The 21,417-nt window shown below is 38.5% G+C and overlaps 1 protein-coding gene across 1 annotated transcript in view; it reads right to left on the bottom strand.

The window, feature by feature from the left end:
- Positions 1–20,722, bottom strand: part of LOC122922734 (plakophilin-1-like) — a gene marked incomplete at its 3' end in the record, with an annotated part of 159,743 nt that extends 139,021 nt beyond the window's left edge. The window contains exon 1 of the mRNA XM_044273435.1: positions 20,195–20,722. Within this exon, the coding sequence (XP_044129370.1) occupies positions 20,195–20,402 (208 nt within the window). The remainder of the gene's footprint in view (positions 1–20,194) is intronic.
- Positions 20,723–21,417: the final 695 nt, after the last annotated feature.

The raw sequence follows: 21,417 nt of genomic DNA, 5'->3' as shown, positions 1-21,417 counted from the left end.
GTCCATCCCTGGGAACAGTGCTTCCCCTTTGGCCCCTACTGCCCCTCTGGCTGTGTTGCCTAATGCCCCACCCTCCACCGGCTCTGCTCCGGTCCCTGGTGATGCTTCCTTCTTCCAGAGGGCAGTGGCGGAGGCCATCGCTTCGGCTATGGGCTCTGTTTCAGCCACCATCTCCCATACCCTGTCTCAAGCGCTCCTGGCCCACTCCAGTGATGCGCAGAACGTGGCGCAGGGGTCCCCCTCTGGGATTACCTCGTCCCCTGCAGTGAATGAGCCCCAACAGGATACTCAGGCCTCCGGAACCCTTATGACCGGTGACATGAGCCCCAACAGGATACTCAGGCCTCCGGAACCCTTATGACGGGGGACCTATGGTCTCAGGAGGAGTCCAACCTCCAATGCCCTGGAATTGCTGGCCGGATCCTTCGCAATCCAAAGTTTTACGAGCGACACAGTGAATGCTTGCATTCGCCTCCATATGGACAATGTGTCCGCGGTGAGGTATGTCAACCACTTGGACGGCACTCGCTCTGCCTTGCTAGCGCGTTTGGCGAAGGATTTTTGGAACTATTGTTTTTCCAAGAATCTGGTCGTCCGTGCGGACTACCTTCCGGGCCTCCACAACACCGAGGCAGATTGGAGCTCTCGCCATTGGGCGGATTCCAGCGATTGGAAGCTCAAGGTAGAAGTCTTCTGGGGTATCTGCTCTCTGTGGGGCCCTCCGTCTGTCGATCTGTTTACCTTCCGGCTCAATGCCCAACTTCCGCGGTTCTACAGCTGGAGGCCGGATCCGGCGGCGGAACCGGTGGACGCGTTCCTCCAGGATTGGTCCAACGCGCTTATTTATGCTTTCCCTCCCTTTGCCCTTATTCCCAGGGTTCTCCTTCAGGTCAAACGCCAGTTGGCCGAGTTGGTTCTGGTGGCCCCGTTCTGGAGGTCTCAAGCGTGGTTCCCTCAGCTCCTGGAGTTGACGGTGGATTTCCCCAGGTTATTGCGGGCCCTTCCGGACCTGATCTTAGGCCCCCTCGGTCAGTCTCACCCCCTTCTGACGGGGGGCTCCCTGCCTCTCCTGGCCTGGAGGATCTCGGGGTCTCCGGGGAATTCCAGGGACTTCCGGTCTCGACTAGAGCGCTTGGGCTCCCGGCACTAGACGCGCATATCGTTCCGCCTGGAAGGCTTGGGCTAGTTGGTGCATGGGACAGGACTTGGATCCCGTATCAGCATCTGTTCCAGCCGTCCTTAGTTCCTTGACGGCTTTGTTTGAGGAGGGCCGGGCCTTCCGGACCATCAACTTGTACCGGTCTGCAATTTCGTCTGCCCACCAAGGTTTCGATGGTCGTCCGGCTGGACAACATCCCCTAGTGTGCCATCTTCTCAAGGGTGCACGACTGTCTCGTCCCCCTAAACCAAAGTATACTTCTACCTGGGATGTTTCATTGGTTCTGTCGCTTTTTTCGTCCTGGCCTTCCAACACGGATCTTTCCTTGCGCCAACTTTCCGACGTCCAAGCTCTGGACCTTGCGGCTAGGTCGTTCACAACCGATGGAGTGTGCTTTTTAGTTTCTAGGCGCACGAAGACTTCCTCTCGGTCGGTCTCTTACCCGACTTTTGCGGCTAGGCCTGACTTGTGTCCGGTCGCATGCCTTCGTGAATATGAGGTTAGGACTCAGGGGCACCGCTCTCCCGCCTGTCCGAATCTTTTCCTCTCATACCGCGCTCCTTTTGCCCCTGTGTCTACTACCACTTCGCCCGTTGGGTCAAGTGGATTCTTTCTCTGGCAGGGGTAGACACTTCCACCTTTACGGCTCATTCCACGCGTATCGCTTCGGCCACTTCCATGTTGACGTCTGGGGCTTGGTTGCAGGATATCCTCAGGGCGGCCGATTGGTCGCGGGAATCCACCTTTCGGGATTTTTACTTCCGCCCGTCTCCTCATGCGTTCTCTGCGGTGGTCATGCAGCTTTGAACTTGCAATACGAAGTCTCCGTGTCTGTTCTAAAATTGTGGTATTTTACTAGTTCTACGACGTAAAGTAATGATTTTAGTAAGACACGGAGGCGAGTATTGCCCCTCCCTATTTTTTTTCTGCTCCCATCCTCGTTTTGTCTTGGGTATGGTAAGTACATCTATGCATGATACCTTGTATTTATTGATGATATTGTCTGTATTGTCATTTGCATGCCTGAGAGGTTCCCTCCATAGTAGGACGGTGTTGATTCGCTGCATCTTGTCCTTTTGCCTTTTAGGTTGATACCTCCAGGATTCGCAGTTCCAGAAGTTCCTTTGTTCTCGCTGCCTGGCGATTAGTTCTACGTTGACAAGCCACGCCAGGACTGTTCGGTTTCCGGTTGATGCGGTCAAGTACCTGCCAAGATGATTGGAGTGCCACAGTTTCCAGTTGTTGGGCTTTTCTTGTTCGCTGTGATGGGTTGCAAAGAAAGAGGAGGACTGTATGGTGGAGCTGGTTCTTATACCGGCTGGTCCGGGGGAGTGGCTGGTTGCCTTGGTTACCAGGGCACTTTTTTCTCTTCCTGTGTATTTGCTGCTATAATTTTAGTAAAGAAAGAGAATAGAAATACTCGCCTCCGTGTCTTACTAAAATCATGACTTTACGTCGTAGAACTAGTAAAATCTCACAATTTTCACGCATCACTTGTGTGTTGCGTGAAAATCGCAGCATGTTCTATATTTTGCGTTTAGATTTTCACGCATGGTTGCTAGGAGATTATAGGGATGAGCAACCCCGGACCACATTAAAGTCTATTCACTGTATTATTTTACCTTATAACATGGTCATAAGGGACAATAATAGCATTCTTTATACAGAATGCTTACTAAAATGTCGATTGAGGGTTAAAAAATAATAAAATAAATAACTCACCTCATCCACGGCATCGTTTTCTTTCTTCTTCTTTCAGGACCTGCAAAAGGACTTTTGATTACGTAATCGTGCTCAAGCACGGTGACATCAGAGCAGGTCCTGCTGAATGAAGATGATCCTTCTATCTTCATTCAGCAAGACCTGTGCAGGACCACGTGGTGAGCGCAATTACGTGATCAAAGGTCTTTTTGCAGGTCCTGAAAGAAGAAGACGATGCCGAATGAACAAACAAGTGGATGAAGTGAGTTAATAATTTATTTATTTTTAACCCCTATTCGACATTTTACTAAGCATTCTGTATTAAAGAATGCTATTATTTTTACTTATAACCATGTTATAATGGAAAATAATAAAATCTACAGAACACCGAACCCGAACTTTAGTGAAGAAGTTCGGGTTCGGCTCTGGGTACCACATTCATTTTTTCCTCACGCCTGTTCCAAACACATTGCAATTGCGTGGAAAAAAACTAAACATCGGAATGCAATCGCAGACAAAACTGACCGCAATTGCGTGCCTACTCGCGCGGGTTTCCCGTAATTCACCCTGAATGCATCCGGCCCTCACCCGCGACTCCCGTGAGAAAGAGGCCTAATAGGGGGCCATAAAAAAGTTCTAATACAAGCGCTCCTTTTCACCCTACTTGCTGGTCGATTGAAGGTATAAACTTGGTATTTACTCCAGGAAGGTATCAAAACATATACTGTATTGTCTCCATAGACCTCAATGGTCCAGATGTGTCCCACTATGTAAATGCGGGCACTACTCAAGGGTCAATTGGGTCACGTTGTTCCCCACCTTTTGTGGAACATGGTTATGGTATTTGTATTGCATTATAATGTGTATTGTCATGTTATCTCCTGTGTACCAGGCCTGTTAGGGGTGTAGTTCCTCCTCCTAGGCAGTAGAGGGAGCTAGGGAACCCCCTAGTATATATAGACAGGTCCAGTCCAGGGAGGGGGAGTGTGTGGTTCGAAGCCAGTGCAACTTTAGCCAAGAGTAGCTGAGGATCAGCTTCTAACATGCAGCTAGATAGCCCAGGTTTCTAGCTTGCACCCAGGAGAAGAGGTTGCCTCCTGAAGTACCCTGCATCTTGCCAAGTACAGAGCAGAGCCAATTGTATCCAGCTAAGTAGAAAGCTGAAGGGCAGAAGGATATTTACAGCAAGAGGATTTATACCAGAGGAAGGTTTCCCTACCCAAGGATAAAGCCAGCTATAGGGCATACGGGCCTTAGAGAAAGCCAGACAGGATCTGAAGAAAGTACAGCCTGATCTGTGAATGTTATTCCCTCTGAGTATCTTGCAAAGACTTTGCATGCTATTTATGTGAAGCCTGCCTGTTACCAAGATTGTGCATATGGAACTAACTGAAGCCTGTAAATAATTGAACTGTTCAGTAAAGAGGAGTTCTAGTTTACTACAGACGTGTGTACTTCCATTATTCCTCCAACAAACCGGTGTGCCACCATTACCGGCACTGGTATAAGGGATCTTGCCACCGCACACTATACCTACAACACCCAGGGAACCTCACCTACCACCAGGCCTGGTCCCTATACCCAGAGAGTGCCCCAGAGGATCTATGTGCCAGCCTCTCCATCACTGCTGTACTCCTGCCCAGGATATATTAAAAATCGTGAGTACCAATAGCAACCCTCAGTCTGTTAACTGACCCCCGTGACCTCACACTCGCTTCCCCTGAAGGACTGGCGTACTGCACAGACATGTGCCAAAACTATAGAAATCTTATTTACTATACTGAAAAGAGTAGTTGCTTCAGTTATTTCTTCATCATGGATGTCTGCAGATTACTTGTTTTGTGTTACGTACATGATATGAACAGAATATTCATAGAAAATCCATAGAAATAAAATCACAATGTTATATAAACATTTATAAAGTGTGGTCTTGCATATGTGAAACGCACTACAAACAAAATCAATAAAAAACACCTAACATTTTTTGTAATGGAATTTTTGAGAAGGAAAAACAAGAAATAATCCACCAGTAGATAGAGGGTATATGTTTCGTCAAAGTGACAGGTACCACACCCCTTTTACACGCCCCCTTTTATATAGCTTGATATCAATTTTATATCAAGAGATATAAACTTGATATAAAGCTATAATCTTTTCTAGTTTATATTGGCACTTCGCAGCTGCAACAACATTGCTAAAATCAAGTTTCAGCAGACCTGTCACAGGCTGTATTTGTGTAATCAATAATTTTCTAATGCACGGGTCACGACCGCTTGCAAAGCACATTGCTCAATTCAAGATTGTCCCAGACCCTGTCATCGAGCGGCTCTACAAGGCAATGATCCCTGTCAGGTACATCAAAAGCACAGCTTTTAGGACGGGCCACAGCTTCTATTCTGCATGGCTATCACAGAGAGACTTGGGCACATAGACGCAGAGACCAACAAGTCATAATACATTTAAAAGGTAAGAACCATTGGCACTTATGCTTTTAAAGCTTTCACTATTTATTGAATATGTCTTATGTTATCTGAATCTATGTAATGTCTATCTATCTATATATCCATTTTATCTATCAATCCCTATCTATAGTCTATCTATCTACTTATATATAGTCTATTTTTCCATCTATATATCTATCTATCTATCAAGTATCTATATTTCTATCTACCTAGCTATAGTCTATCTTTCTAGCTATTTCTATCAATCCATTTTATCTATCAATCCCTATCTATAGTCTATCTATCATCTATCTGTTTTCTATCTATCTACTTATCTATAGTCTATTTTTTCCATCTATATATCTATTATCTATCCTTCTATCTATCAATTATCTATATTTCTATCAATTATGTATATTTCTATCTACCTATGTATAGGCTATCTTTACATCTATCTGCTATCTATCTTTCCATGTATCTATCTACATAGCTATGTATCTATACATCCATATACCCCATCTATCTAAAGTCTATCTATCAATTTATCTACCTATCTATCCTTATATCTAACAATTATCTATCTAACTTTCTATCTACCTAGCTATAGTCTATCTTTCTAGCTATTTCTATCTATCCATTTTATCTATCAATCCCTATCTATAGTCTATCTATCCATCTATCTGTTTTATATCTATCTACTTATCTATAGTCTATTTTTCCATCTATCTATCTATCTATTATCTATCCTTCTATCTATCTATCTATCTATCTACTATCTATATTTCTATCTACCTAGCTATAGTCTATCTTTCTAGCTATTTCTATCTATCCATTTTATCTATCAATCCCTATCTATAGTCTATCTGTTTTCTATCTATCTACTTATCTATAGTCTATTTTTCCATCTATCTATCTATTATCTATCCTTCTATCTATCTATCTATCTATCAATTATCTATATTTCTGTCTATCAATTATCTATATTTCTATCTACCTATCTATAGTCTATCTTTACATCTATCTGCTATCTATCTTTCCATGTATCTATCTACATAGCTATCTATCTATACAGCCATATACCACATCTATCTAAAGTCTATCTATCAATTTATCTACCTATCTATCCTTCTATCTAACAATTATCTATCTATCTTTCTAGCTACCTATCTATAGTCTATCTATCCATCTATCTGTTTTATATCTATCTACTTATCTTTAGTCTATTTTTCCATCTATCTATCTATTATCTATCCTTATATCTATCTATCAATTATCTATATTTCTATTGACCTATCTATAGTCTATCTTTACATCTATCTGTTATCTATCTATCTTTCCATTTATCTATCTATCTATCTATGGATCGATACAGCCATATACCCCATCTATCTAAAGTCTATCTATTAATTTATCTACCTATCTATCCTTCTATCTAACAATTATCTATCTATCTTTATATCTACCTAGCTATAGTCTATCTTTCTAGCTATTTCTATCTATCCATTTTATCTATCAATCCATTTTTATCCAGACAACAGTCTATCTATCTATCTATCTATCTATCTATCTATCCAGCTATCTGTTATCTATCCATTTATCTATCCAACAATCTTATCTATTATCTATCTATCTATCTATCTATCTATCTATCTATCTAACAAATGCATCTTGCTATCTATCTAACTGGCTGTCTTTTGATCTGTTTTCCCTATTATTCTAGCCATTTTTCTAAAAATGTATCCATTGATCTGTCTTTCTATCTATCTTTCTATCAATTTTTCTATCTATCCAGCTATCTAACAATTTATCCATTTATCTATATATGATCAATTTATCCGTATATCGGTGCCAATATAGACAGACAAACCCCACCACTCTGTCAATACACAATTTGAAATGTTTACACAATACAAAATTTCAAAAATGTTGTACAATATGCTGTAAAAAATGTAAAAATGATCATTGTATCCGTATATCTATATATCCCAATCTAACGTTTCAATAGATAAATATTTTATCTATCTATATACCTATCAATCTATATAACAATTTATCCATTTATCTATCTATCTTTCTATCTATTTCTAACCATCTAGCTACTGTAACAGGGCTAGCTATCAAACATCTATCTATTTACATTTCTATCTATCAAACATCTATTTATCTATCTAACTGGCTGTCTTTCTATCTTTCTTTCTATCTAGTATCTATCTTTCAATCTATCTATCCATTTATCTAACAAATGTATCTTTCTATCTATCTAACTGGCTGTCTTTCGATCTGTTTTCCCTATCAATCTATCCATTTATCTAACAATGTATCTATTTATCTATCTATCTATTTCTAAACATCTAGCTACTATAACAGGGCTAGCTATCAAACATTTATTTACATTTCTATCAAACATCTTTTTATCTATCTACATAGCTAACTGTCTTTCTATCTATTATATATCTAGCTTTCTTTCTATCTATCCATCTTTCTATCTATTATCTATATGTCTTTCTATCTATTTTAGCTATCTATTTATCTAGCTTCTAATATCTATCTAACTTCCAATCGTTCTGTCTATTTTCCTATCAATCTATCCATTTATCTAACAATTTATCCATTGATATGTCTGTCTATCTATCTTTCTATCAATTTTTCTAGCTATCCAGCTATCTAACAATTTATCTATTTATCTATATATGGTCATTTTATCCGTATAACTGTGCCAATATAGACAGACAAACCCCACCACTCTGTCATTACACACAGCAATGTTGCAAAGTTGTATTCATTTGAAATGTTTACACAATTCAAAATTTCAAAGTGTTGTACAATATGCTGTAAAAATGTTAAAATGCTCAATTTATCCGTATAGCTATCAATCTTTCTATCCTTCTATCAATCTATCTATTTATCTTTCTATCAAACATCTATTTATCTTTCTATCTAACCGTCTACCTTGCCACTATCTTTCTAGCTATCACATATCTATTTATCTATCATTTTATCTATCTATCTATCTACATATCTAGCTATCTACCTATTTGACTATTTATCTAACAATTTATCTAGACATCTATCTATCGATCAATTTATCTATGAACAATCTAACTATCTACCTATCTATCTATTTTATCTATCTATCCATTCTATCTATCTTTATATCTATTATCTATCTTTCCATTATCTTTCTATCTATAACATATCTATTTATCTATCAATTTAGCAATCAACAACTATTTATCTAGCTTCCAACAGCTATCAATTTATCTATCTATTTATGTTCAATTTATCCGTATAGCGGCGCCAATATAAACAGGCAAACCCCACCACTCGGTCAATACACACAGCAATGTTGCAAAGTTGTAGTCATTTAAAATGTTTACACAATTCAAAATTTCAAAGTGTTGTACAATATGCTGTAAAAATGTTAAAATGCTCAATTTATCCGTATAGCTATCAATCTTTCTATCCTTCTATCAATCTATCTATTTATCTTTCTATCAAACATCTATTTATCTTTCTATCTAACCGTCTAGCTTGCCACTATCTTGCTAACTATCACATATCTATTTATCTATCAATGTATCTATCTATCTATCTATCTATCTATCTTTATATCTATTACCTATCTTTACATTATCTTTCTATCTATAACATATCTATTTATCTATCAATTTAGCAATCAACAATCTATCTAAATATCTGCCATTTTATTTATTTAGCTTCTAATATCTATCTAACAGCCTATCTTTCTTTAAATTTTATATAAAATTTATAGTGTTTGACATAAAGTTTTAGTTTGATATAACATTTTTAGTGTTTGATATAAAGTTTATATCGCTTGATATTGTTTGATATAAAGAGTATTCGTCCATTAAGGTCTTACCACGTCTGTCAGCTTCTTACTACAGAGGGCAACATCTTCCCAGACATTCTTCTCAGATTACTGTTAGTGGTAAAACAGGACGTTTGAGTACAGCTTACTACAGATGGTGAAATCTAATGTCAGGCAGTTACAAATTTAAAAAAAAAATATGCTGTTAAATTTATATTGATTCTTGCTACATTTGTATTCGTCCATTAAGGTCTTACCACTTCTGTCAGCTTCTTACTACAGAGGGCAACATCCTCCAAGACATTCTTCTCAGATCACTGCTAATGCTAAAACAGGTTGTTAAGTTTCATTTTGATAAAAATCTTTTTGGATATGCATTTATATCAAAAACCTTGTGTTCACTCATTAAGTAGTTGCTGTCTTTCAAATAGTTAGATTATGTTTTATAAGAATTTATATGTTTATTATAGTCCTTTTTATGTCCAAATCTTAATTTTATATTAAAAACTTATCAAAGTGTTAGAAATGGGCATATCCAAAAAGATTTTTTATCAAAATGAAACGTAACAACCTGTTTTAGCATTAGCAGTGATCTGAGAAGAATGTCTTGGAGGATGTTGCCCTCTGTAGTAAGAAGCTGACAGAAGTGGTAAGACCTTAATGGACAAATACAAATGTAGCAAGAATCAATATAAATTTAACAGCATTTTTTTTTTTTTATTTGTAACTGCCTGACATTAGATTTCACCATCTGTAGTAAGCTGTACTCAAACGTCCTGTTTTACCACTAACAGTAATCTGAGAAGAATGTCTGGGAAGATGTTGCCCTCTGTAGTAAGAAGCTGACAGACGTGGTAAGACCTTAATGGACGAATACTCTTTATATCAAACAATATCAAGCGATATAAACTTTATATCAAACACTAAAAATGTTATATCAAACTAAAACTTTATGTCAAACACTATAAATTTTATATAAAATTTAAAGAAAGATATTAGAAGCTAAATAAATAAAATGGCAGATATTTAGATAGATTGTTGATTGCTAAATTGATAGATAAATAGATATGTTATAGATAGAAAGATAGGTAATAGATATAAAGATAGATAGATAGATAAATTGATAGATAAATAGATATGTGATAGTTAGCAAGATAGTGGCAAGATAGATGGTTAGATAGAAAGATAAATAGATGTTTGATAGAAAGATAAATAGATTGATAGAAGGATAGAAAGATTGATAGCTATACAGATAAATTGAGCATTTTAACATTTTTACAGCATATTGTACAACACTTTGAAATTTTGAATTGTGTAAACATTTTAAATGACTACAACTTTGCAACATTGCTGTGTGTATTGACCGAGTGGTGGGGTTTGTCTGTTCATATTGGCGTCGCTATACGGATAAATTGAACATAAATAGATAGATAAATTGATAGCTGTTGGAAGCTAGATAAATAGTTGTATATATATATATATATATATATAGGTTGTTGATTGCTAAATTGATAGATAAATAGATATGTTATAGATAGAAAGATAATGGAAAGATAGATAATAGATATAAAGATAGATAGAATGGATAGATAGATAAAATAGATAGATAGGTAGATAGTTAGATTGTTCATAGATAAATTGATCGATAGATAGATGTCTAGATAAATTGTTAGATAAATAGTCAAATAGGTAGATAGCTAGATATGTAGATAGATAGATAGATAGATAAAATGATAGATAAATAGATATGTGATAGCTAGAAAGATAGTGGCAAGGTAGACGGTTAGATAGAAAGATAAATAGATGTTTGATAGAAAGATAAATAGATAGATTGATAGAAGGATAGAAAGATTGATAGCTATACGGATAAATTGAGCATTTTAACATTTTTACAGCATATTGTACAACACTTTGAAATTTTGAATTGTGTAAACATTTCAAATGAATACAACTTTGCAACATTGCTGTGTGTAATGACAGAGTGTTGGGGTTTGTCTGTCTATATTGGCACAGCTATACGGATAAAATGACCATATATGGATAAATAGATAAATTGTTAGATAGCTGGATAGCTAGAAAAATTAATAGAAAGATAGATAGACAGACATATCAATGGATAAATTGTTAGATAAATGGATAGATTGATAGGAAAATAGACAGAACGATTGGAAGTTAGATAGATATTAGAAGCTAGATAAATAGATAGCTAAAATAGATAGAAAGACATAGATAATAGATAGAAAGATGGATAGATAGAAAGAAAGCTAGATATATAATAGATAGAAAGACAGTTAGCTATGTAGATAGATAAAAAGATGTTTGATAGAAATGTAAATAAATGTTTGATAGCTAGCCCTGTTATAGTAGCTAGATGTTTAGAAATAGATAGATAGATAGATAAATAAATAGATACATTGTTAGATAAATGGATAGATTGATAGGGAAAACAGATCGAAAGACAGCCAGTTAGATAGATAGAAAGATACATTTGTTAGATAAATGGATAGATAGATTGAAAGATAGATACTAGATAGAAAGATAGAAAGACAGCCAGTTAGATAGATAGATAAATAGATGTTTGATAGATAGAAATGTAAATAGATAGATATTTGATAGATAGCCCTGTTACAGTAGCTAGATGGTTAGAAATAGATAGAAAGATAGTGTCACGGCCACGGTTATGGTCGTGACTCCTTGGGAGCCGCATACAGTTGCCCGCGGTTGAGGTTGTTGTTTCAACCGCAGCTGAGGCATATTGTAGTTGGCCTCAGTGCGGTTGCCGCGGACAACAGCTATGTGTGCGGTTCCCGGGGAGTTGTGTGCGTGTGTGGATGCACTTTGTTTGTATGTCTGGTGTGCACTTGTTGTTGTTTGGTGCGCACGGACATCGTCCTTTCACTGTGGCTGCCCGTGGCAACGTTTGGTATTATGTACATGTGGTGGCAGTGTCTTGGTCTTCGGGCTGTCTCCCAGGACGGCTGCCACCCATGTCGTTGCCAGCGGCAACAGCCACAGGGTGATCAGGTTGGTCACTTCCCCTGTATGTGTATTTTCCCTTCTGTGTGCTGGAAGGGTTAACTTCCTTCCCAGTGTGTGTGTTGTGTCACTGGGTGTGGTTGACCGGTGGGTGTGGCCACTTTGCCCTATAAAGCCTGTGTCTGGAGCACAGCTCAGTACGTTGCTTTCAGTCATGCTTGGCTGAGGCAGCCTCCTGTGGATTCCATCCTTCTTGTAAGGGCCACCCTTCCGGTCATAAGTTTATTTCCTTTGATGTGTTGTTGATGTCCCATCTTTCCTTGTGTTTTAGTGCAGCTATGGATCTGGGTCCCTGTGTGTGGATGCGTGGTGATCTTCAGCATGCCAGCACAGGGATCCAGTCAGCTAGGCTGAGACAGGTAGGTGTGGAACTGTGTGGGTTCACCTGTCTTATCCATAGACCTGTTTATGTTCCCTTTCTTCATGCTGCTTGACCAGTGAGACTCCTGCTCCTCCGTGTCTAGGAGGAGTGGGTTTTCTTACTCTGTCTCTAGTTCAGGGCCGACTTGAGGGCTTGTAGGGACTATAAGGTTCCAGCGTATGAGCCCTCCTACCATCAAGGTCGGCTCATGCAGACAGGAGACAGGGTCAGCGTTAGGGACGCATTAGGAGGTGACCAGCTCCCTAATTCTGTGGTCCTGGCCTAGTAGCGACCGGACATCTTACATCATCGCACGGCTGAGGATTTCCCCCATCTTCAGCCGTGACAGATAGATAGACAAATGGATAAATTGTTATATAGATTGATAGGTATATAGATAGATAAAATATTTATCTATTGAAACGTTAGATTGGGATAGATAGATATACGGATACAATGATCATTTTTACATTTTTTACAGAATATTGTACAACATTTTTGAAATTTTGTATTGTGTAAACATTTCAAATTGTGTATTGACAGAGTGGTGGGGTTTGTCTGTCTATATTGGCACCGATATACGGATAAATTGATCATATATAGATAAATGGATAAATTGTTAGATAGCTGGATAGATAGAAAAATTGATAGAAAGATAGATAGAAAGACAGATCAATGGATACATTGATAGATAGATAGATCGATCGATAGATAGATAGATAGATAGATAGATAATAGATAAGATAGTTGGATAGATAAATGGATAGATAGATAGATAGATAGATAGATAGATAGATAGATAGATAGATAGACCGTTGTCTGGATAAAAATGGATTGATAGATAAAATGGATAGATAGAAATAGCTAGAAAGATGGACTATAGCTAGTTAGATAGAAAGATAGATAGATAATTGTTAGATAGAAGGATAGATAGGTAGATAAATTGATAGATAGACTTTAGATAGATGAAGTATATGGCTGTATAGATACATAGATATATAGATAGATAAATGGAAAGATAGATTACAGATAAATGGAAAGATAGACTATAGATAGGTATATAGAAATATAGATAATTGGTAGATAGAAATATAGATAATTGATAGATAGAAGGATAGATAATAGATAGATGGAAAAATAGACTATAGATAAGTAGATAGATAGAAAACAGATGGATAGATAGACTATAGATAGGTAGCTAGAAAGATAGATAGATAGAATTTAGATAGATGGGTATATGGATGTATATATACATAGATAATAGATAGTTGTATAGATAAATGGATAGATAACAGATAGATAGATAGATAGATAGATAGATAGATATACAGTTGTCTGGCTAAAAATGGATTGATAGATAAAATGGATAGATGGAAATAGCTAGAAAGATAGACTATAGCTAGGTAGATATAAAGATAGATAGATAATTGTTAGATAGAAGGATAGATAGGTAGATACATTGATAGATAGACTTTAGATAGATGGGGTATATGGCTGTATCGATCCATAGATAGATAGATAGATAGATAGATAGATAAATGATAAGATAGATAGATAACAGATAGATGTAAAGATAGACTATAGATAGGTCGATAGAAATATAGATAATTGATAGATAAATATAAGGATAGATAATAGATAGATCAATGTAAAAATAGACTAAAGATAAGTAGATAGATAGAAAACAGATAGATGGATATATAGACTATAGATAAGTAGCTAGAAAGATAGATAATTGTTAGATAGAAGGATAGATAGGTAGATAAATTGATAGATAGACTTTAGATAGATGTGGTATATGGCTGTATAGATAGATAGCTATGTAGATAGATACATGGAAAGATAGATAGATGTAAAGATAGACTATAGATAGGTAGATAGAAATATAGATAATTGATAGACAGAAATATAGATAATTGATAGATAGATAGATAGAAGGATAGATAATAGATAGATAGATGGAAAAATAGACTATAGATAAGTAGATAGATAGAAAACAGATAGATGATAGATAGACTATAGATAGGGATTGATAGATAAAATGGATAGATAGAAATAGCTAGAAAGATAGACTATAGCTACAGTGGAGGAAATAATTATTTGACCCCTCACTGATTTTGTAAGTTTGTCCAATGACAAAGAAATGAAAAGTCTCAGAACAGTATCATTTCAATGGTAGGTTTATTGTAACAGTGGCAGATAGCACATCAAAAGGAAAATCGAAAAAATAACTTTAAATAAAAGATAGCAACTGATTTGCATTTCATTGAGTGAAATAAGTATTTGAACCCCTACCAACCATTAAGAGTTCTGGCTCCCACAGAGTGGTTAGACACTTCTACTCAATTAGTCACCCTCATTAAGGACACCTGTCTTAACTAGTCACCTGTATAAAAGACACCTGTCCACAGAATCAATCAATCAAGCAGACTCCAAACTCTCCAACATGGGAAAGACCAAAGAGCTGTCCAAGGATGTCAGAGACAAAATTGTAGACCTGCACAAGGCTGGAATGGGCTACAAAACCATTAGCAAGAAGCTGGGAGAGAAGGTGACAACTGTTGGTGCGATTGTTCGAAAATGGAAGGAGCACAAAATGACCATCAATCGACCTCGCTCTGGGGCTCCACGCAAGATCTCACCTCGTGGGGTGTCAATGGTTCTGAGAAAGGTGAAAAAGCATCCTAGAACTACACGGGAGGAGTTAGTTAATGACCTCAAATTAGCAGGGACCACAGTCACCAAGAAAACCATTGGAAACACATTACACCGCAATGGATTAAAATCCTGCAGGGCTCGCAAGGTCCCCCTGCTCAGGAAGGCACATTTGCAGGCCCGTCTGAAGTTTGCCAATGAACACCTGAATGATTCAGAGAGTGACTGGGAGAAGGTGCTGTGGTCTGATGAGACCAAAATAGAGCTCTTTGGCATTAACTCAACTCGCTGTGTTTGGAGGAAGAAAAATGCTGCCTATGACCCCCAAAACACCGTCCCCACCGTCAAGCATGGGGGTGGAAACATTTTGCTTTGGGGGTGTTTTTCTGCTAAGGGCACAGGACAACTTATTCGCATAAACGGGAAAATGGACGGAGCCATGTATCGTGAAATCCTGAGCGACAACCTCCTTCCCTCTGCCAGGAAACTGAAAATGGGTCGTGGATGGGTGTTCCAGCACGACAATGACCCAAAACATACAGCAAAGGCAACAAAGGAGTGGCTCAAGAAGAAGCACATTAAGGTCATGGAGTGGCCTAGTCAGTCTCCGGACCTTAATCCAATCGAAAACCTATGGAGGGAGCTCAAGCTCAGAGTTGCACAGAGACAGCCTCGAAACCTTAGGGATTTAGAGATGATCTGCAAAGAGGAGTGGACCAACATTCCTCCTAAAATGTGCGCAAACTTGGTCATCAATTACAAGAAACGTTTGACCTCTGTGCTTGCAAACAAGGGTTTTTCCACCAAGTATTAAGTCTTTTTTTGTTAGAGGGTTCAAATACTTATTTCACTCAATGAAATGCAAATCAGTTGCTATCTTTTATTTAAAGTTATTTTTTCGATTTTCCTTTTGATATCCTATCTGCCACTGTTACAATAAACCTACCATTGAAATGATACTGTTCTGAGACTTTTCATTTCTTTGTCATTGGACAAACTTACAAAATCAGTGAGGGGTCAAATAATTATTTCCTCCACTGTAGGTAGATAGAAATATAGATAGTTGATAGATAGATAGATAGATAGATAGAAGGATAGATAATAGATAGATAGATAGATAGATAGATGGAAAAATAGACTATAGATAAGTAGATAGATATAAAACAGATAGATGGATAGATAGACTATAGATAAGTAGATAGATATGAAACAGATAGATGGATAGATAGACTATAGATAGGGATTGATAGATAAAATGGATAGATAGAAATAGCTAGAAAGATAGACTATAGCTAGGTAGATAGAAAGTTAGATAGATAATTGTTAGATATAAGGATAGATAGGTAGATAAATTGATAGACTTTAGATAGATGGGGTATATGGATGTATAGATACATAGCTATGTAGATAGATACATGGAAAGATAGATAGCAGATAGATGTAAAGATAGCCTATACATAGGTAGATAGAAATATAGATAATTGATAGAAATATAGATAATTGATAGACAGAAATATAGATAATTGATAGATAGAAGGATATATAATAGATAGATAGATGGAAAAAATAGACTATAGATAAGTAGATAGATAGAAAACAGATAGATGATAGATAGACTATAGATAGGGATTGATAGATAAAATGGATAGATAGAAATAGCTAGAAAGATAGACTATAGCTAGGTAGATAGAAATATAGATAATTGATAGATAGATAGATAGATAGATAGATGGAAAAATAGACTATATATAAGTAGATAGATATTAGATAGATGGATAGATAGACTATAGATAGGGATTGATAGATAAAATGGATAGATAGATAGATAGATAGACGTTACATAGGTTCAGATAACATAAGACATATTCAATAAATAGTGAAAGCTTTAAAAGCATAAGTGCCAATGGTTCTTACCTTTTAAATGTATTATGACTTGTTGGTCTCTGCGTCTATGTGCCCAAGTCTCTCTGTGATAGCCATGCAGAATAGAAGCTGTGGCCCGTCCTAAAAGCTGTGCTTTTGATGTACCTGACAGGGATCATTGCCTTGTAGAGCCGCTCGATGACAGGGTCTGGGACAATCTTGAATTGAGCAATGTGCTTTGCAAGCGGTCGTGACCCGTGCATTAGAAAATTATTGATTACACAAATACAGCCTGTGACAGGTCTGCTGAAACTTGATTTTAGCAATTTTGTTGCAGCTGCGAAGTGCCAATATAAACTAGAAAAAATTATAGCTTGATATCAAGTTTATATCTCTTGATATAAAATTTATATCAAGCTATATAAAAGGGGGCGTGTAAAAGGGGTGTGGTACCTGTCACTTTGACGAAACATATACCCTCTATCTACTGGTGGATTATTTCTTGTTTTTCCTTCTCAAAAATTCCATTACAAAAAATGTTAGGTGTTTTTTATTGATTTTGTTTGTAGTGCGTTTCACATATGCAAGACCACACTTTATAAATGTTTATATAACATTGTGATTTTATTTCTATGGATTTTCTATGAATATTCTGTTCATATCATGTACGTAACACAAAACAAGTAATCTGCAGACATCCATGATGAAGAAATAACTGAAGCAACTACTCTTTTCAGTATAGTAAATAAGATTTCTATAGTTTTTGGCAAAAAGTGAATGAGAAGGGTGGTTTCAAACACAACAGGGGTCATTTATTAAGAAGCTTAAAGCCTGTTTTTGGCATAAAAAAATTGTAAGACACCATTTTGCGACTTTTTAAAAGCCTGTGTGACAACATGTTGTCATGTGGGCATTTTTAGGCTACTTTTACACCTAGGTGCAAATCCGTCTGGTATGTGCACAGACGGATCCGCACCTATAAATGCATACAATGGTATCCGTTCAGTGCGGATCTGTCTGCATAACAAGTTTTTTTGCACTCTCCTCTGAGGGTTTCACTCCTAGTTTTGGTTTCCATCATTCACGCTAATTAATGACCAAATATTGACTGTGTGAATGCGGCCTATTGCAGTTTTTTGAAGCACACTAAATCCTCTTGCACACGACCGTATGCCTTCTGAGATATACAGTCCGTGAGCGGGCCTTATATCCTGGAGCGCCATTGATCGTACGCACGGGAACACATGGCATCATATATTACAATGATGCTGTGCGCATCGGGCTGCCCGGGGGGCTATTGTCCCGCACTTATATGATCTTAGGAGTGTGAGACAATATCCCCACGGGTGGCCCGACGTGCACAGCATCATAGTAATATATGATGCTGTGTGCTCCTGTGCGTATGATCAATGCCGCTCCGGGACATATGGCCCGCTCATGGACCGTATATCTCAGAGGGCATACGGTTGTGTGCAAGGGCCCTAAGGCTGCATTCACCTTATTGATTATATTTCAGATTTTTTGCTCAATAACAAAAGCAGAATAAAGAAAAGAATAAAGGCATCGGACCTGACACATGACAGGCATAAACGGCACTGACTATCCTGAACACTTGCCGGATCCGACATTAATTTCCATTGAAATGTATTAAAGGGAACCTGTCGCCTAAAAAACGCCTCCCAAACCGCCAGCATTACCTTAAAGTAGCCAGCAGTTTGTTCCTATAGATCAGTGATGGCGAACCTATGGCACGGGTGCCAGAGGCGACACTCGGAGCCCTCTCTGTGGGCACCCGCACCCTGGAAAAAGTCTATGGTGTACCAATATGCCTGAGACTTTTCCTGCCATTCAGCAGCGCAGGGCGCACTATGAACCGCACAGGCAGCGCATGGACTGTAGGCAGGCTATTTTAGATAAATGATAAAGTACATGGAAGATATTCTATATTGGACTGTAGTATTCAAGGTAAATTGCCGTGTTGGCACTTTGCGATAAATAAGTGGGTTTATGTTGCAGTTTGGGCACTCGGTCTGTAAAAGGTTCACCATCACTGCTATAGATGATTTTCATCCTCCAGCCAGATGCACCACAATCTTGAAAAACAAACTTTAATCCCCTGCACGCGCTATGTAACAGCAGGGTCCATCAGGTTTTTCTCATCTGACCAGACATCTTACTACCAAAATAGCACTGCATGGAATGTGCTCAGAGCCTTGAACACAGATCTGAGCATGACCTAAGACTGGATTCACACAGGTCTTTATGGAATTTTGACATTTTTTTAGACGAGTGTGGTTTTTTTACAGGAAAAATGGCAACTCCAGATGTTAGCTGAAAGTCTATGGGAACTTTGAAATGCAGGACACACGTGTATTTTTGCTAGTGGCTAATGGTTGTAGTTTTTCACTTCATTGAGCCTTAAATAAATAAAAAAAACTGCATGTTATAGCCATGGAGTTTTCTTCAGACATCTTTCCATCCCCTCTTCTATAAGAGAAGAAAATGTCCTAAATACAGACCACCACAAATTCATGTGTAATGGGGCTTTAATAATGAATTTGAAAAAAAAATAAAACAAACAGAAAAAACACAACTTTAATTATTAACCATTTCAACTGCCTTTACTATCCACACCCTCCTTTGGCTTAAAACCACATAATGGAGCACACAGACATAAGTGGTCTGCAAATCATGGTTCCGCAGAACATAGATCCCAACCAAGTGCATTTATTTTTTAACTTCTGTAGAACTGTCCTATGCTTGTCCGCAAAATGGACAAGAATAGAATATGTTCTATCCCATCTTTTTGTGGGGCGCAGAATGGACGTGCAGATGCGGACAGCACACTGTGTGCTCTCTGCATCTTTTGCCGCCCCATTGAAATGAATGGGTTCACATCTGACCCGCAAAAAAAGCTCATCAGATACAGACCAAAACTATGGCCGTGTGCAGGAGCCCTGACAGCATGTGTGACACCGGCGTGCTGCTTCAGATGCAACATAAAAACCAGCAGATGCCCAAACGTTATACAACACTATCACCTCAGCGAAGAACATGCAGAGATTAAAATAAAAAAAAAGACTTTGCAGCATTTTCAAGAGTCGCTTTGTGTGAGCAACGGAAATCAGGTATATAAGTAACGCATTTACCTCTAGTGCCATAATTCAAGGTGGAAGACTGCGAATTTTTCGGCTTCTGCCTCCTTACTGTCATCATTACTTGCTCCTTAACACGCTGGTCACCACTAGCCCCGGTCCTCAGCCGATTATCTGAAGGGACGGCTAAGGAAGATTCATTCGGCCACAAAAAGACTTCTGATGCCAGGGCAGTTTTCAGAGGCGATGGTGAGGACAACATGGCAAGAGTTAATGTATATAGTGCTATGCCACCGTGAACAATTTCCTGGGTAATGAACGAGTGTGGAAAGTCTCCCACAGTTGAAGAGATGTGTCTCCAGTCTTTCTTCCTGACAGTAAAGTGTGTACAGGTCTAGATTAGTAAGGGTGTGTCAGCGTTTGTGTGACACGCCTTGAGATTTCCAGCCGCTCCTTAGTTGTGTCTTAAAAATGTGTTTATGACCAATCCGTTTAGTCACACAGAAGGTGAGGTACGATAGAGCAGGGACATCCCGTGCTTCTAGTCTATACAAACAGGAACTGACCCCTGCCAACGCCTCAGCATCCTGGGCATAGCAGAAGGATCGTTGGCATGACGAGGGCACGCTCAGGGCTCCATGCCACTGTCCTGTAGAAGTTGGGTCGCTGCTACATGATCTCCATATAGGGCAGGTTATTATGCAAGGTGTGGGTGTCAAGGACTATTACACGCTATGTCTCATCATAGCCTGTTATACCTGCTGTGTAATACACACCCTGTCAAATGCACGCACAGCCGACATACCCCTGACAGGCTGCAGGTCCATACTGTCATTAATGCAATACAGGTGTGTATCAGTACAGTAATACCTGTACTGAGTGCTGTCAGGGGCCATGCTTACAGGAAGCAAAAAGGGGCCACTCCCAGCTGCCCCTACTGGCCCATATAAAAGTTTACAGACCCCTCTGCGGTGTGATAGTCCGTGTGAGGAGGGGGCTGGGACATTTTTCAGACAAGCAATGGCTGCAGGAGATGATGACAATTGTCCGGGAGAGCCTCTGAGCCTTCACCTCCTATGTTCCTGTGCCTCCAAAGCTTTGCTGGAAGTATGAAGCTTAGTCCCTGCACCCCTCCTACACACAGCAGCTATCTCAGGGGCATACTAAGGGTACTTTCACACTAGCGTTTTTCTTTTCAAGTATTGAGTTCTGTCACAGGGGCTCAATATCAGTTTTATCCTAATGCATTCTGAATGGAGAGCATTCCGTTCAGTATA

This window comes from Bufo gargarizans, unplaced genomic scaffold (assembly GCF_014858855.1).
Source record: "Bufo gargarizans isolate SCDJY-AF-19 unplaced genomic scaffold, ASM1485885v1 fragScaff_scaffold_680_pilon:::fragment_2:::debris, whole genome shotgun sequence".
Taxonomy (NCBI): domain Eukaryota; kingdom Metazoa; phylum Chordata; class Amphibia; order Anura; family Bufonidae; genus Bufo; species Bufo gargarizans.
Note: the sequence above shows the minus strand (reverse complement) of the source record. Positions and strands in the feature narration are given on the sequence as shown.